This window comes from Desmodus rotundus, chromosome 6 (assembly GCF_022682495.2).
Source record: "Desmodus rotundus isolate HL8 chromosome 6, HLdesRot8A.1, whole genome shotgun sequence".
NCBI lineage: Eukaryota > Metazoa > Chordata > Mammalia > Chiroptera > Phyllostomidae > Desmodus > Desmodus rotundus.
The window spans coordinates 153998504-154014733 of record NC_071392.1 but is presented as its reverse complement, the minus strand read 5'-3'; the positions used below and the strand labels follow the sequence as shown (position 1 = coordinate 154014733).

At 42.3% G+C, this 16230-nt stretch overlaps 1 protein-coding gene across 2 annotated transcripts in view; it reads right to left on the bottom strand.

The window, feature by feature from the left end:
- The window catches only part of RANBP17 (RAN binding protein 17), a 232708-nt gene that overhangs the window by 91335 nt on the left and 125143 nt on the right, over window positions 1-16230 (bottom strand). The window contains exons 15-16 of one of the 2 annotated variants that reach the window (XM_053927056.1): window positions 7839-7898; window positions 245-318 (exon numbers count right to left, since the gene is read on the bottom strand). In XM_053927056.1, coding sequence (XP_053783031.1) covers window positions 245-318; window positions 7839-7898 — 134 coding nt within the window. The remainder of the gene's footprint in view (window positions 1-244; window positions 319-7838; window positions 7899-16230) is intronic. The other variant, XM_024577058.3, reaches the window with a different exon arrangement.

The following is a 16230-nucleotide window of genomic DNA, read 5'->3' as shown; positions in this document are numbered from 1 at the left end:
ACGCTGCCGTGGTATTGAGCCCTTGACCAATCCCAATGTCTCCTGGATGGTGAACTTTAAACTTGAGAAATTAAGTTTTAATTAAAAACCCTGCTACCATTCTAAGAATTAAAGCCTAATTTTTAAAGCCATTTATTAAGAAAATGAGTATTTACAAAAAGATTTAGACAAAGTAAAAAGGTCTGTTAGCTTCAAACCAGCAACGACAGCACAGAAAAACCAAAGAGCCAAAGTGGGAACTCACATTTTCGTCACGAAGGTCTCCAGAACGTGGCTGTCATCCGTTATCCCTAAGACTTCTGACATGCGGGCATACACCTGCGTGAAAACATTCCTTGTTAAAGGCTTTACCATTAGTATATTTTCAAAAGGCTATCAAATTGAACAAATGTAAGAGTTAATGCACTGTTTCACCCACACGGAGGTCGGGAGTGGGGGGTGGGGAGCAGAGCAAATCAAGAATTTAAAAAAATGTTTATAATTTAAAAATGTACCCTCTTTCCCTTCCAGGAAGCACCTCTCATTTTGAACGACACAGACGTCCACTCTCACACACTCGGCTCACTCCCAGCACACTACGCTGCACAATTTTTTTTCAGAGAGGTAAATCGCCCCTTTCTCAAAGACAGGAGCACGGAGGTAAAGGGCTAGAAATCCGAGTGCCTCAATCAAAGGCTCCACCATGTACAAAGCTTCCATCCACTCCAGTTTTCAGCAAGCCTTCAGATAATTCGGGCTTATGGTAGGCAGTTATAAAAAATGATTTAAAAAATAAAGTTAAAGAATTTACAGAAAGTCTCAAATATCTCTCAATTAAGCTCTCCCCAATACAGAGACAGGTCTTACTTTCCACGCTGAAACCGAAACCCCAGGCTCAGGAACTCTCTGCTGAGTACACCAGGGCCTGGGAACCTGCTAAGCATCCAGTTTGCAGAGGGTGCAGAGTTTGTGTGCGACATTTCTGTCCCAACCCAAGCCACACCAGGCTGATAAACACACACCCACTTCAACTGGGAACACACCACCGGCAGCCAATGGAATATTCCCTAACAGCCTGGCAAAGCGGAGAGGTGGGTTAACACCTCCGTACTCCCTGATGCTCTGGTGTGATTCCAGGTTATCCCTGCCAGACACCAGCTGCATGGGATTTCTCTTCTGCGACTTGATCCCCTGTGCTTGCGTTTTCTCACTCTTTATGGACCAGCCCCTTTCCCATGGTACGGCAGCTTAGTTTTCACTCTCTCTGCCCGTACGTCCACTACAGCTTGATACACTGCCACAGGTCAGGAAGGCGAGAAAGCACTCACAGGGCACCCGGAGTTGTAGGGCTATACAGGGGAGCAAAGCCGTTCATTGCCCAGGTCTCATATCTGGATGTTAAACACTATTCAAACCAGAAGTTTATGTTCCAGGTTTTCAACCTAAGTCCTGTGCCAAAAGCTCCTCAGGCCAGTAAAGTCCACCAGAAGCGGGGAGAAGGCGGGGAGAGGGTGCAGGTGGAGAAGGCAAGAGGAGGAAAGGAGGAGCACGAGGGTGGCGGGAGAAGCCGGGGGACCCAAGTTCCTGTTGCCTCTTCTGCTGACTTCTGAGCCATCAAAAAGGCATTTCAATTACGGTATCTGTGACTCTGCTGGTGAGGGTTGGCCTTCATCTCTTCTAAGACTGAAGGCGTGACTGTGTTTGTAAGATGTTTGGGGAGAAGAGGAAACTAGGAAGAGAGAACCTAGGCAAGTTAGTCACTACTCGTCCTCAATGATCAGAACCTTCGAGCACAAGGCTCAAAGAGAATCGCAGGTAGAAAGGGAAGTTTCCTTATCTCACCTTGACCCCAAACCGCTCCCACGGGTGGGAGTGAATTGGGCCCCTTGGAAAATCTCACAGTGATAGGATGAGTGGCATACGAGGCCCTTCAGAACTTGACCCTGACCTACCTGTCATCTACCATTTCCCCTCAACCTGAAGCCACATGAAATGCTGCTGGAAAACTGAGGCTTCTCATGCAATTTTGGACCTCTGTGAGCACACAAGCTTTCATTTTGCCTGAATCTGCCTTCTTCCTCCTCTTCCTGATTCCCCTGCAAAAGTCATCTCTCCTCTGAAACCTCCCTTCCCTCCCCAGCAGGGAGGCGCCCTCTCCTTTGCATCTCCACAGTGGCCCTCCCATCCCTCCACCACAGGACTCTGCACACTGTAATTGGGTGTCCGTCCCCCACCCCCGCGACAATGTATTGCTTTTTGGAAAATCAAATTTTACACTTTCAAGGCTCTACAAATGCTTTTTTTACGGACAAAACTCAGGATTATTCTAATTTTGATTTTACCCATGGCACTCTGAATAAGAACATAACTAAAATGTGCTTTTAACCATTTAACATATTTCAACAGTTAAACAACGTTTTTGTATTAACAGTTCTTACAAGCAAGTTTGCTGTGGTGTCCCTGGCACGCGAGAAAGGCGTAGGCTAGACAGGCGGGCCTGTTGTGCTCTGCTGTCAAAACAGTTTCCCGAAGCATCAGCCTTGACCCAGTGAGATACCAGAAAAAACAGTCAACATTGACACATGGCAGGGCTTTAATCCACAATTATCCTTGTAACTTGCACCATTCCTTTTATCATCCATTAGCTTTGATTCCCATTATCCCATCCAGAACTGTGTCAACGCTTTTGTCCCCAGGGATTTCCCTCCTCCACCAGGACCTGACAGTCAGGCTGGAGTACTGAACAGGACCATTACCTCTAAATCCACTTATCTGATCTACTGAATAGCAAATTGAAAAGCTCATTAAGAGCAACAATCTGATTTGTTTTCCTGTGTGACAGGGTCATTTAAAATCAATGTATGATTACTGCATTTCTTTTAAAAGGCTGTCTCACATTTTCCAAGGCACCGTGCCATTCAGAGAACATAGGGGTGATATGAAAATGTCTCCAAACGTTTGGCATTTAATCATGCCATAGACACACCTAATTTGGGGGTGAGAAGTGATACGTCCAGTGAGAAGAGATCTATGAAATTGTTTATCATAAAACAAGCGAATGAAAGTTCTCTACAGAGAAAATTCTCACACACTATTTGTGGGTTTTGACATTATCTACAACTTCTATCATTTCACCAAAAGTAATTTTTATGACAGCCGGAAGGAACTACATGGTGATGCTGATTTTAAGAAAGGACTATAGACAGCACAGGAATGCAAGGTGAGGTAAAAACTCACTTTAGTTCACAGATTTCGAATCTTTTATCTCAGAATTAAGATAATTTGATCACAGTGAAAAATGAGCAAAAATCTAAGAAGTAAAGACGAAGCTCACGGCATAGTCCGTCTGTCTGTGAAGGGTACAACGCAGCAGTTACGTCTTTGGTTGCATGTGCCACGTCATCAGAGATGCTTCCGTTGTGACCTAGTTCCTGCCTGTCCGCCGGTGCCTTCCTGCCTCCCTTCCTCCTTTTTTAATATGCCTGTATTTCTCTACTGGACTGTAAGCTCCCTGTGGGCAGAGATGATGGTGTCTTTTACTTCTCGTGCCCAATACTCAAAAAATGTAAAATGGCTAAAATAAGGTAGTATTAAAATGTTAATTTTGGCTGATTCCACTTCATTCAAATTTTTTTTACAAAATGAAAACAACCCATAAGGTTCTTTTAGTGTACCTTTTTCCTAAAAATAACCCACCCCAAACTCCACTCACCGAAGGTGACCAGTGGCAAAATTTTGTTATTTAAAAAGATGTGTTCTTAATGCTGAAACAGTATTTCTGGAAGCAGCTCTTCCTGTGGATCCAGAAAGAGGAGCTCTCCTCTGAATACTCAGAGCACCCACTGTTCCAGCCTGTTCTCGGCACTTCTCACACTATATGAAAGACGACCGTGTTTAGCATGTACTTTCCCTGTGAATACGGAAAATGCATTTTCCTCCACGACTTCCAACTGTGCTCTACTGTTTCCTCCGGTATTTCAAGCATGTGCTGCCTGAGGGCAGGGCAGGTGTCTACTGCTCTTTACATATCCGGAAGTACTTACATGAACTGTCTTGACGAACTTAGCAACGAGGAAAAGCACAGGCTTTGGTCCCAAAGGTCTGGATTTCCACCCCGGGTCTACCACTAACTAGGCGTCACTTAAATTCTCTGAATCTCGGTTTCCTACCTGTAAACAGGAATAATGATCCTAACGCCTTCTTGATGGGCTTTTGGGGAAAATAAATCATGATCCCTAACACAGAGGCTGGCTGGCATTTAGTAGTCACTCAACAAATGCTGCTTCCCTTCCTGCTCCGTTTCACGAACCTTTCCTTACAGCAGGGGCTCAGGGTGTCCGCTACTGCCTTTCCAGGAGAGGCCCATTACAGAAAAACGGCGGCGGGATGAGAAGGAGCTTACCTCGAAGATTATGACACGGCCCACAGAGGGTTCAAGCAAACAAAACTTTAAAATTTGTGTAACCTAGAAATCTTTACATACACGATCAGTCAACACACTCTAGTGAAGGTCAGAAATGGCATTTGTTTAAGGTAGAACGCTTCAAAGTTTCATGACACAAAACCAAACTCTCTCCACTTCTAATTAGTTACTGCCCAAGAAGCTAGAAAAATGGCCCATTTTAACCAGCCATCCATCTCTCTAGCTCCTGAGATACAGGAAACTGTTAGAAATGTAAGAAATTGCCATTACTACAGATTTGAGAAGGCGTGTTCTTAAAAACTGTTTTTACCATGTTTGTTTTCTTATCTCTACTTATTTTACATGAAGGTGATTTCAATTTTCAGAAAAGAGCGTTTGGCTCTGTGTACATTACTTCAATGACCGAAGCATCTCTATCTTCTCAAGTAACCAAATGGCAGACACTGCGCGTGAGTATTTGGGGAACGTAAATGACCTCGTATCTGGTTTTTAAAAAGGAAGCAGATGAGATAAGAAATCCAGACGAGGGAATAAACATACAAATAGCAATAAGAGTTTGAGCTGTAAATTCCGTTTAGTAAAGAATAAAAGCATGTGCTGTGATAATTTTTAAATTACTTTCTTTTTCCAATCCTAATCCTAGGTCTTCAGTATCTGCAGTGCTGTCTCTAACATTCTGGTTATAACTTTGAAGAAACTAATTATGTCAATCCCTAAATTTGAAGTAGATTACAGAACTGGGAAACCCGGAATATTAGTTCCTAAAGGTTGTATGGATATATAATGACAGCCACAGAAATTCAATAACAGCCCTCTATGAAATGTACTCAAAAGCACCACATGAAACAAATTAAAAAGAACAATGAATCGCTCATTCTGTGCAAATAAGAAAATAAAAGAGAAAAACTGGTTCTGCAGGTTTTCATAAGAGTTGTTATAATGAATTAAGATTTTGGATAATGAATCTTCAGAAAATTACAGTAAGTTAATACCCTTAGGCCTTCTATAACTGTTCGCAAAGAGCCTTTGCAAGCAGGCCCCATGTAGGAAATTAGCAGTGCTGTGGAAATCAACAACGAAGTATTCTGCCGTCAGATGATGTATATTCCTGAACCAATTTAGTCTCGAAAATCCACATATAATAATGCAAAATTGATACCACAAAATGAAAAAGAATTGTTGTAAATTTTAAAGTATCATTGCAATCTATTGAAACGACTTATCAATCAAGATTGTTTTTAACCGGTTGTAATTTGGCAAAACAAAAATCTGTCACCAGGAAGGATCTAATATAATGAAAGAATTCACATTCCTTCGGAAGAGAATTTTGGAACTGAGTGTGAACTCATTTGTTATGAGTAAGAGACTGATTTCCATTCTTTTGTCTTAGGCTTCAAGTGCCCTTGAGGTCGATGCAGCGCTTTCTACAAGAGAGAGCCCTTTCTGTAAGGGGCTTGTGGGGGGAGGAGACAGGTGGAAGAGGGAACAGGGCATTTCATCATTTGGAGGCAAAAGGCTTGGAACTAAAGACACTAGCTCTTTCATCAACACTGAAGCAGAATAAAACACGATCATCACAGTTTCCTTATGACCACATCCAGAGAATTAACGGTACAAACATCATTGCTGCATATTAAACATACAGACTCAGTGACAGTGACTAGATCCACATCGATCTGGGGTTATTAATTTCTTCCATATCACCTAACATAACATCACAAAATATAGGACCAAAATCACAAGTAAAAAAAATCTTTTGCCCGAATGTAATTTTCAAACCATAATATATGTTGGAAACCAAGTGGTAAATGTTTAGGAATCTGCTTGCCTTAATCAGAATGGCAGCTGATAAAGAAAAGCTGGCTATGGAAGTGTAAAATAAATACGAACGGGAAGTATTTACTTCAACTGGAATATGTGAGCCCACCATCTGCGGTGGCCATCTTGCTGAGGGGACACATACCTAACAAATCTCTTAAGAGGCATCCCAATCTGCCTGAATAAGCTATTGTGTAAGACAACTTGGAGCCACCCCTTTGGCCTCACGTTTCCTCCGCTCCACATCCTGTGGCACAAAGCAGGAGCCCAGCAGGCTGGGGTGCAGGGCTGCCTGCTGCCTTGCGATAATCCCCTCTCCCAGCAGGGGCCTCCACTGATGCATGGCTAAGAACATGCTTCCTCTTTTGCTTGCACCCCAGTGGGGTTTCCGTTCCTCACTTGGGCCCAAATCCAGGCTGCTAAGGAAGGGCTCCAGATGCTGCCAGAGATATGTTTGGATTAGTGTCTAAACAATCATTTATTAGAAAGAGGAATGCAGGTACAGGGTGAAAACCAGCACTACTGGTAATTTTGGAGAGGTTCTTTCCCTCCCACCCCCGCCCAGATCGGAGGTCTAACTACCACCTGTTCAACAGAAGCTGGCTGTTTGCCTCGGTTCCCTTCAGGGAGCCGCTGACTAAGGATCTCCACCAGCACGAACCTAATGTCTCCCGACAGGCCTTCGCTAGCCAAGAGGGACCTGGGTCGAGCGCACCAGTTACTGGTCACAGGATCCGCAGCCCATAGAAAGGCTCCTGCGGCGCAACCAGCTGAAAGCCAACTAGAGGGGATGGGCAGTGTGCATTTGTCCTGATACAGCTTTCCTCCCGCTGGCTGCCAGCTCACGCCGCGTCGGGGGCCAAGCTGCTGTTAAACTAGTCTTCTGTGGCTGACGCCATGGTGAAGCCCTGGGTAAATATATTATCTCCCCGAGATCATACAGTGAGAAGCTAACCGTGGCGATGGCACAGGGCTGTTGGAAGAAGGCTTGACTAATTTTGGTAGAAGGTTTGGAGAGCATGATTTCAAGGGGCATTTAAGGCATTTCGTTCACAATTTTTTGCAACAGCGATCTGTAAGATGGCATGACTAGATCTTGGAGCAAAGGAGCTGATGCTGGATGAAGTTTGTGAGAGGGTGATGGTGGTGGAAATCAGCAAAGAAAAGACTTGTTTTACGCTAACGCCCCACACCTCTCAGTGGTGTCGGCCGGAAACTTGTTCTGGCACGGGGGCCCAATGGCACCAGATACTGCTCAGTAACAGGTGCCAAATAAAGCTTTCTCTTTTCAGTATGGATACCTGGTTAGAACTGGCTGGTTCAGAAGTGTTACGATCTGGGAATGTAGTTGCTTTCACACTCCGCAAGCACACTCTGCAAGATTCTGCCAAAGCAGAGCCTGGGCAGTTAACACGGCTTATTAGCTGACCAGTGGACGTTTGGCCATAAAATGTCCACGCTGCAGGGTTGTATACTGCATGAAAGGGGGAGCCAGCACAACGCACCCCTACGAATGTCACTGCGAGCACGTGCCTATTTTGGTGCTAAGCATCTGGACCTATGGTGAGACAAGGGCAAAGTCTGGTGACCCACCATAATAACCAGCAACTCAACTCACCTTCACTACTTTCCAAGCCTTCTCTGGAACTCGGGACACATCACTCCTCAGGCGTACACCCTGAAAAGCACAGAGTTTAGGGACCTGCCACCTGGCATCGGGGATAAGGGAAGAGCAGAAGGCCTTCCCAACTTCAGATACGGGGAGAGTGTGGCTCCGGATCTTTGTGGCTGTCACTTAACATATTCCTGGGACTTGGATTTACTCTGGAGGCCGGGAGCAGAGGCCTGGAGAAGTGCTATTCCAAGCCTAGATGTGGTTAGATGGATTCCATGGAACATTTCAAGAATCCAATTACTAAAGAATAGCCCTAAAAAAGAACCAATTATAACTAATATTGACAGAACTATTTAAAAGAGTCTGTTAGTACTCCTGCTTCCTATGAGACACTGTATTTATACAAGTGTGGCAAGTGGGGCTAATGATTTAAGTAGGCCAAGTCACCTTCTCATGGGTAAAAGTGCATCTTTAATAAATGGAACTCATTTCTATAGTCATTCAGTGGGTAAGTAAATCATACTGAGTCTTCCGCCACTTAATCAAATTCTTACACATACACTGTCCCCAAATCCTCTAACAGCACACCAAACTATGGTTACAGTGGCGGTTATGATCTTCACCAGGTCCCCATTTCCACCCCTAACGTCTTTATTTTATTCACACATTTCCTGATAATATGACTCTATTCTTGCCTCTACCTCGCCTCCCTGAAACATCATGTCCTGTTTTCTACATTGCTTCTGCACCACCCTCCTAAGAGACTGACCGCTGTCCCTCTGCGAGGAATCACCTGACACGAGGGGTAGAGGAGTAAAGTCTCAGGGAATAAACGGGGGTGGGGGGGGGGTCAACGACATCATCTATATTTTTGCAACCTTGTCCCATTGGCTAGTTTCATTGTTTTCATAATAGTCTGAAATTTTACTCAAAGATCTTGTCCCTACAGAGCCTTGTCCCTTTCCATTTGTCTATCATACCAGCCTGGTTTGCGACAACTTTAACTTACCCACAGCGGTGGGTCAGAGCTCACCTTCTGATGGGCCATGAACGCCCCCGGACACTAAGGCCTGGGTTCTCTGCGCAGGCAGTGTCTGTGGGACAGGCTCGTGCTGCCCGCAGCCTAGTCTTCCTAGTGAACACTTCTCTGTTGAAAATGGGCTATGACATAGGCAAAAACCCAAATGGTGGACACAGCTGCCAAGGAAGCATATTCTTCTCTCAGTAAGAAGACAGAAATGAGCGAGTTAACCGAGCATATCTTTTAGACGACTTCACCCACCGGGGAGGAGACACGGGGCAACGCACGGCGGCGTTAGAGTCGGACTCTGCTACTTGCTAGCCAGCCTAGCACGATGCTTGGCTAAACAGGCGCTGAATGAACATTTTTATTTAATAAATTAACTCTATAATCCTGGTTAAAATTAATCGGCCTCTCAGAGCCTTAGTTCTTCATCTGTAAAATGGAAAGAACAGTATCACGAGTGCTCTCACAGACGGGAAGGTAGTCTAGTAAAGTGGTCAAGGGCAGATTCTGAAGGCCAAGACTAGTTGGATTCTCTCACAGACTGAGTGATTTAGAGCAAGTTCCTTACCCTCCAAACCTTAGTTTTCTCAAATATAAAATGGAGATGAGAGTAGGACCTAATTTACAGAATCTCTGAGAGGATTAAAGTAGTTAATTTATGCAAAGCATTTAGGCCTTACACACAGTAAAACTTCCGTGTTAGCTATTATTATTATTATTATTATTATTATTATTATTATTATTATATTATCATCATTATTCTTGTCATCATATGTTGTATTATATACAGCACTGCCAGCACAGGGTCAGAAATGCTTGGGAAATTTTTAGTACAAGGAAGCACCAAATAAACATTAGCTATTAGCCATTAGACCAGGGGGTCAGTACATGGCTGCTATTATTATTAGATAGTATATAGTGACACATTAGTCTGACATGAAGGTTACAAGGCACGCACCATGATGCCTGTCTCTTTTCTTTGTGCTTTATCTGAACTAGATGCTAGAAAATAGGTATATGTTCTAAGTAGGTACATGAGTAGCTTTAGTAACGGTTAAAAAAGAGTGGTTAGAAGGGAAAGAGCCCTTATGAAAGCCAGCCTACCTCCCACTCTCGTATCTTCTACTGATAACCTCGATTTTACAGGAGGAGGAGCAGGAGGAGTGCTGGGAAAGGAGGCAGCAGGTGATGTCTTATCTCAAGGGCTCGTCTGCATCACTGAAGTTCCCAGTTTTGAGCCCCATCCTCCTCTTTTGGAGTCAACACAAATTCCTATTTCCTGGGTAAGTTCTCAGCTTACTGGGTGACTAGATGATTGCCATCCCCGTGACCAACAAATTATCAGAGTCTCCCCAGTTCAGATCAGTGAGTCCACCCAATTCTCTAAGTTTTCTTTGGCAAATGACTGCACACAGACAATTGGTGTCAGAATACCACCATTAGTTTAAAATTATCAAGTTTTTGGTAAAGGGTCAAATGCATGGTATTGGATGGAAACTAGACTTTTGGTGGTAAGTGTGCCATAGCTTACGCAGAATTATGTTCTATCTCTGAAACTTACACAATGTTATTAACCAAAGTTACCTCGATTCTGTGTGACAGGCTCAGTAAGAACAGAAATGAAATGCCTTTCAGATATAAATATAATATCGATCTCTGACACTAGACTATGAGTTGAGTTGCTTTTCTTGTAGTTGAGTTGCTATCTTCCTAGATATCAAATATCCAGGACCTAGCTTGGCTCTCTTGTGATGATGGCTCACCAGGACTAGAGGTCCAATATGTGGCTGTAGAGATAAGTTTTTTTCCTTGGGAAGTAAAGCAGCAAGTCTGGGGATGAAACTTGTGCTGCTGGTCTTACCAAACATCGCACTTAAACCTGACCGTGCCTGGACTCGTGCCTAAATACAGGCACAGGCAATGCGATAGGTACCGTGGAAGGCAACCCCGGGTTTAGAGTAAGATGACTGGGTCAAATCCCAGGGTCTGCCTCTAAACAAGTTTACAACCTTCCTGAAATCTATTTCCTATTCTGTAAAATGGAGATAATCGTATCTACTACACAGAATGTTGCTGAGAAGACTAAATGAGAAATGTAATGAATAACCTCACAAAATGGTCAAGCCCAAGGTCGAAACCCAATATAAATTAAATTAAGGGTGGAGACAAAACATTCTCAAGTGGTATTTCCTAGGCATTTCTCATTCTGCATTATCTGAGTACATGGAATTCGTAAGTTACCACATGGGCATAGTGCCCAGTGCCTTGGACTTTAGGGACATCAGGAATATTCAGGTTGGAAACTGTGTGTAAGGCAGCTGCACCTGCTGGGTGTGTGCTACTGCAGCTCTGTTCCATAAATGCAAAGGGGCAGGAAAAAGGGAGGTTGAGAACTGGGACTACCATGCGTGAACACTTCTAATGAGCGAGGGAAGTGGACCATGCAGAAGCAAGCAAGAACGTGGTCAGGGACACTGGGAGGTAAGAAAAAACGAGAAGCGATCGAAGGCTCGCATGAAACTAACATGATATTGAATGCCAACTGTTGTCAAAATATTAAAAAATAATAAAAGAGGAAGAAGTTAAAGAAGAAAGACTAAGACTAAGAAGAAAGGGTTAACACAAAAGCTGAGACTCGCGATTCTCAGCAAATGTGAGGCCGTCCGCGTCCTGAGGTGCCGCACACACTTCGGCACAGCCTACCATTTGACCATTTCCCTCCTCAAAAGGTGTGAGAGATTATCCACAGAAACGCGCATCCAATTTTGTGATGGGCGTCAGTCAGGAACTGTAGTTCACATTGGGGGAAGCTGTTTCAGAGCCAACTTCACTTAAACACATCTACTCAGGAAAGCAAGGGACGCCGGCGCTGGGGAGCCACGCAGGCCTAGGGGGAAACAAAACCCCAATGAGTTTGCCAAATGTGCTTTTACATTTCAGGGTTCCTTCAACAGAAACGTTCTGGGAGATAAAAATTAGGAAAACACTGAACTTAACGAATTCAAAATGCTGAAAAGATGTTTTGCATTTGTGTTTTATAACCAAGTGCTTTTCCCACATTTGTCCCAAGGCAGCAGATGAAGCGTTGATTCACCAATGCTAATACTAGCAACTGGAACATGCTCTTTGGCAAGGCAGAAATAAGATAATTGTTCAACATAGCCTGGCTTTTCAGAAATACTGGAAGCACTGCCTGTAATTATAGACATCTGTCACTGCTAGCCACTCAGTACTAACCCTGACATCAATATATACAACCATAGCACTAAACTGCCCGCAGGCACGGCAGTGGAGACCAGATACCCAGGCAGGCAATCGTCTGCTCCATCCGAACTATCTGTCAAAGGTTCCCAACCACAAATAGCTCTTACATTTTGTATCCTTAGGATAATATGTTGATTTATTTTAGATTCCCTAATATTTACAGTCTAGGCCATCTACTAAAATAAAGAAACAAAACTTATGGCTAATGGAGGCAGTTACTGTTCACAGTCATCATAAAAGGTCATAGCTCAACCCTCAAATGTTAAAAATTGATGGCAGCTTTAACCATGCGCTATTGTACGGATGTTTCCTTCTGTAGGGGCGATTATTTTCAATGGCAATTCAAAATGGTAAATACAATCTTTCATCAGCAAGCATGTTGCCACAAATGATGTAACAGAAATGCTCATATTTTCAAGTCTTTCTTGAGAAGTAAAGATGAGTTTCAATGTTGGGTACCGAAGAACCTGATCTTCAGTTTGGGTTCGGCTGTGCATATGGTACTGTATCTGGCAACATGGGTTTTTTTACATATAGAAATGATGCAATGTCTACAAATTAGGAAATGATATTGAAGGAGAAAAGACTTGGTTGATGAATGAGTCGACTGACATATAATGTTGCTGGGCATAAAGCTTATTGAAATACGTGCATGCACATTCACATTTTTAAAAGCCCAGAGATACACTATAGCTTTAAACGCCACTCTCTTTTTTTCTTTGGAGCAGGCAGAGGAGCTAAAAATTACTACACATTCAGGCTAATTAGGAATAAACACTCACAATTATCGTAATGTGTTCCTAAAAACCCAGATATTTCTTGGTCTGATCACAACAGCCTATGCTGAAGAAAAACTATTAATTACTGACAGACAGTCGGCTCACAAGTGAGCTGCATCTTAAAAACCTCTTTTAAAATACAATTGCTAAATGCCTCACAGTGCTGTAATGTGAGACAGGTTCAAATCTTATTACTGCACTGAAATTAAAACCTAAGTTTTAATACTGTTCAAGTCGAACAATGATTCCACACTTTATTGCTTTTGAAATCCCCCGATGACCATAGGGAAAAATGCCCCCGAGAAAGAAAGACTGTTTTCGATAAACAGGAAATACAGTTTGCACTCTTAGCCTCTTTGTCATCACAAAAAAAGGATTTAATGCCAATTCTTTAAAAAAAGACTTTTCCCCACAAAATGTGCACCTTGTGTGCCATTTGTAAAATCAGTTCACTTTCTTTTATTTATTACTGCAGCGCGGCAAGGCAATAAAGAAGCTACCGATAGCTAATAAATTACATGCCTTTTAAAACAATTCTCTTGCTACAAAAACATGTAACTACAAAGGTTTACATTTACATGGTACATCATATGAAATGTCTGTATTTGTGTCCTATTAACCATTTTAGCAAATTGTGGATTTTTACCAAATAGCTGATAAGAAAAAAAAATAAAATGATTCACAAATGTCAGTGTGATATAAAATACAAGCCTTTCTGGGAAACTACTCTCACGCTATTTGCACTTTCTAAAAATCCTTCGAAATTTATTTTTAAAACATGTTTGGATAAATTATTTTATGCATCAAAAAGGTAGTGAAACAGTCTAATCAAGGTCAACTTAACCTTTACTCAGTGAACGCTGAGACCTAAGACAGACATTCCCCCCACTAATTTATGCTGCTAATACCATACAGTCTCTTAAAAACCATAGCTCCTAGCGATGACTTAGAACAAATTATAAAGGCAAGATCACTGGATGTAAGGTAAAAGTGGCCCAAATCTGTCCCTTAATATAGTTTGTATTTTTAAAAAGATACAGAAACTTGGTTATTTATTTTAAGAATATCCACATCAAATGTCTTGCTGAATTATAATTTTTCTTTTAAAAGAATATAGTTTCACATATCCACAAGAATTGCCTAAAAGCCCTACTCTTTGAAAACAGGCTGTTTATTTTGTCTTCCTGGTTTATCTATATTCAAATGAATTTTGAAATATCTGTACTCCAATTCCAGGATTAACTTGTTATGTTAAATTAATCAGGGTATTTGTTTAATGCTCTCACCCTCTAATCCAGTGACTTTCAGCGGGTGTGCCGTAAGAATTTTCAAAACACGCAACGCCTGACTATTTATTTAGTCAGGGGCACCGACCTCTTTTCCCTTATACTGTCAGATAGAAAAGTGACAACAGCCCACACAACAACAGCCGTCTGGTGTGAATGAATCAAAATCAGACCTGTATTTTTGTCAGACTGGCAAAAGTTTTATTTATTTTTGGTGTGCTGCAGAACGTCAGTAATTAGTTTATGTGCGCCGTGAGATGAAAGGGGTGGAAATAGCCCCTCTAACCTCACGATGAGCGTGTATTTATGAGGTAATGCGCTGTCTTTTATTATTAATTTCCTCCATTTCCTGTAATAGCTATCAGAGCTGTGGCTTTTTTTGTTTCATACCTACAAAATTTCAACTTTGTTCAATTATGCATGATGAACGATAATTCAATTTTTAAAGTACAAACAACTGTGTTCCATTTCATCTCTCCTCTCAGATGACAATCCGCTATATACCAATGGATACAAATGCTACTCTCTACAGCGCGCCATTTAAGACCTACTTTTCTTCCTTTCTTTTGATGTCAGTTTGATTACGATGATTCAGCGTTAGAAATTTGTGGAAGACATCTTTTTTGAGGAGTTTAATGACATAATTTCACTTTCGCAGATTTCTTTAGAGGGGAATTATTACCACCATAATCATATTCTATAAACTACATATCTATACGTAGAGAACCCTGGAATATGTCATAATTCATCTTTTGCTTGTTTCCTCATGTTTTTTTGAAATCATGACCTTTCCCCATAATGCAGCTGATCTGAAATGATAAAATTCTCAATTAGCAACCAAGAAACATAGCTGACACAACATCTACTTCCTTGATGGCCCCTCTCTCCCTTCTACATCTCAATGACAAAATCTTACTTTAAATCTTTAATTACCTGAATTACCTCCCCTCCCGCTGGGAGAGGGCTCAGGGCTCACATTCACTGTATGGCCTCTCCTGGATCACTAAGAACGCGCACCAAAGCGGGAAGAGCAGGTATCACCAACCTCATTGTTTTAGATGTGGAAAATAAAAAAAAAAATGGTCAGGAGACTGCTCAAGATTACACAGTAAAATGGCTTCTCCTCCCACTTCCTGTTCGCCGTTCTCACTATTTGACAACACTGCTTCCTAGCCATTAGGGAAAAATATGTGTTCATGGACATTTGTTCTACTTTATCCAAGCTAAACTTTCCATCTGGTGCCATTTTATTCACTTTATGGAAAATAACCTTGACTTATATCTGGCACCTATTTGACAGTGGGGAAGTAGTGGGTAGTTCCTGGTGCCAACTGAGAGGGGCAGCAGAATTCATTGGTTTTACTAATTACCCTCTTAGAAGTGATGAGACTTTTTTGTCATCAACCTGCTTAATCTGGTAAACAATCTAAAGTGTACTGATTATTTAGTTTTCTTGGTCTTGTTTTGCAATCTTTAAAAAAACTTTATTGATCGATTTGTGAGAGAGAAAAAAAACCCACACAAATTTGTTGTATCCCTCCATTTGTGCACTCATTGGTTGATTCTTCTATGTGCCCTGGCCAGGGATTGAACTGGCAACCTTGGTGCCTTGGGACGACGCTCTAACCAACTGAGCTACCTGGCCAGCGCTCGCTTTGCAGTCTTGATGGGAAAGTAGAAAACCTGCAGCTGGACTCTTCTGGTCTCTTTTGGCACCAATATGCAACAAACTCCTAGCTTTACTTCCATTTACCTGTTAATGTAACACACAGAACTGAATGACACTAAAAGACATTAGGGGCTGACATTAGGGTTCTTCTTTTATATTCCCACTGTTACTCTGCGTATCGGTCAGGCCTCATCATACGGAACGAGGATTACCGTCAGCTCTGCCTGTGTTCTCTACGAGTCTGTGACGGCAAGACACATCGCTGTTTAGCACACAGTAGGCAATGACATGGACCTGTAATTCCAATGTGTTTCCCCCCAAAAACCATCACATACTTCTCCAACTCTCAGTGGACACTGATCAGATCCTA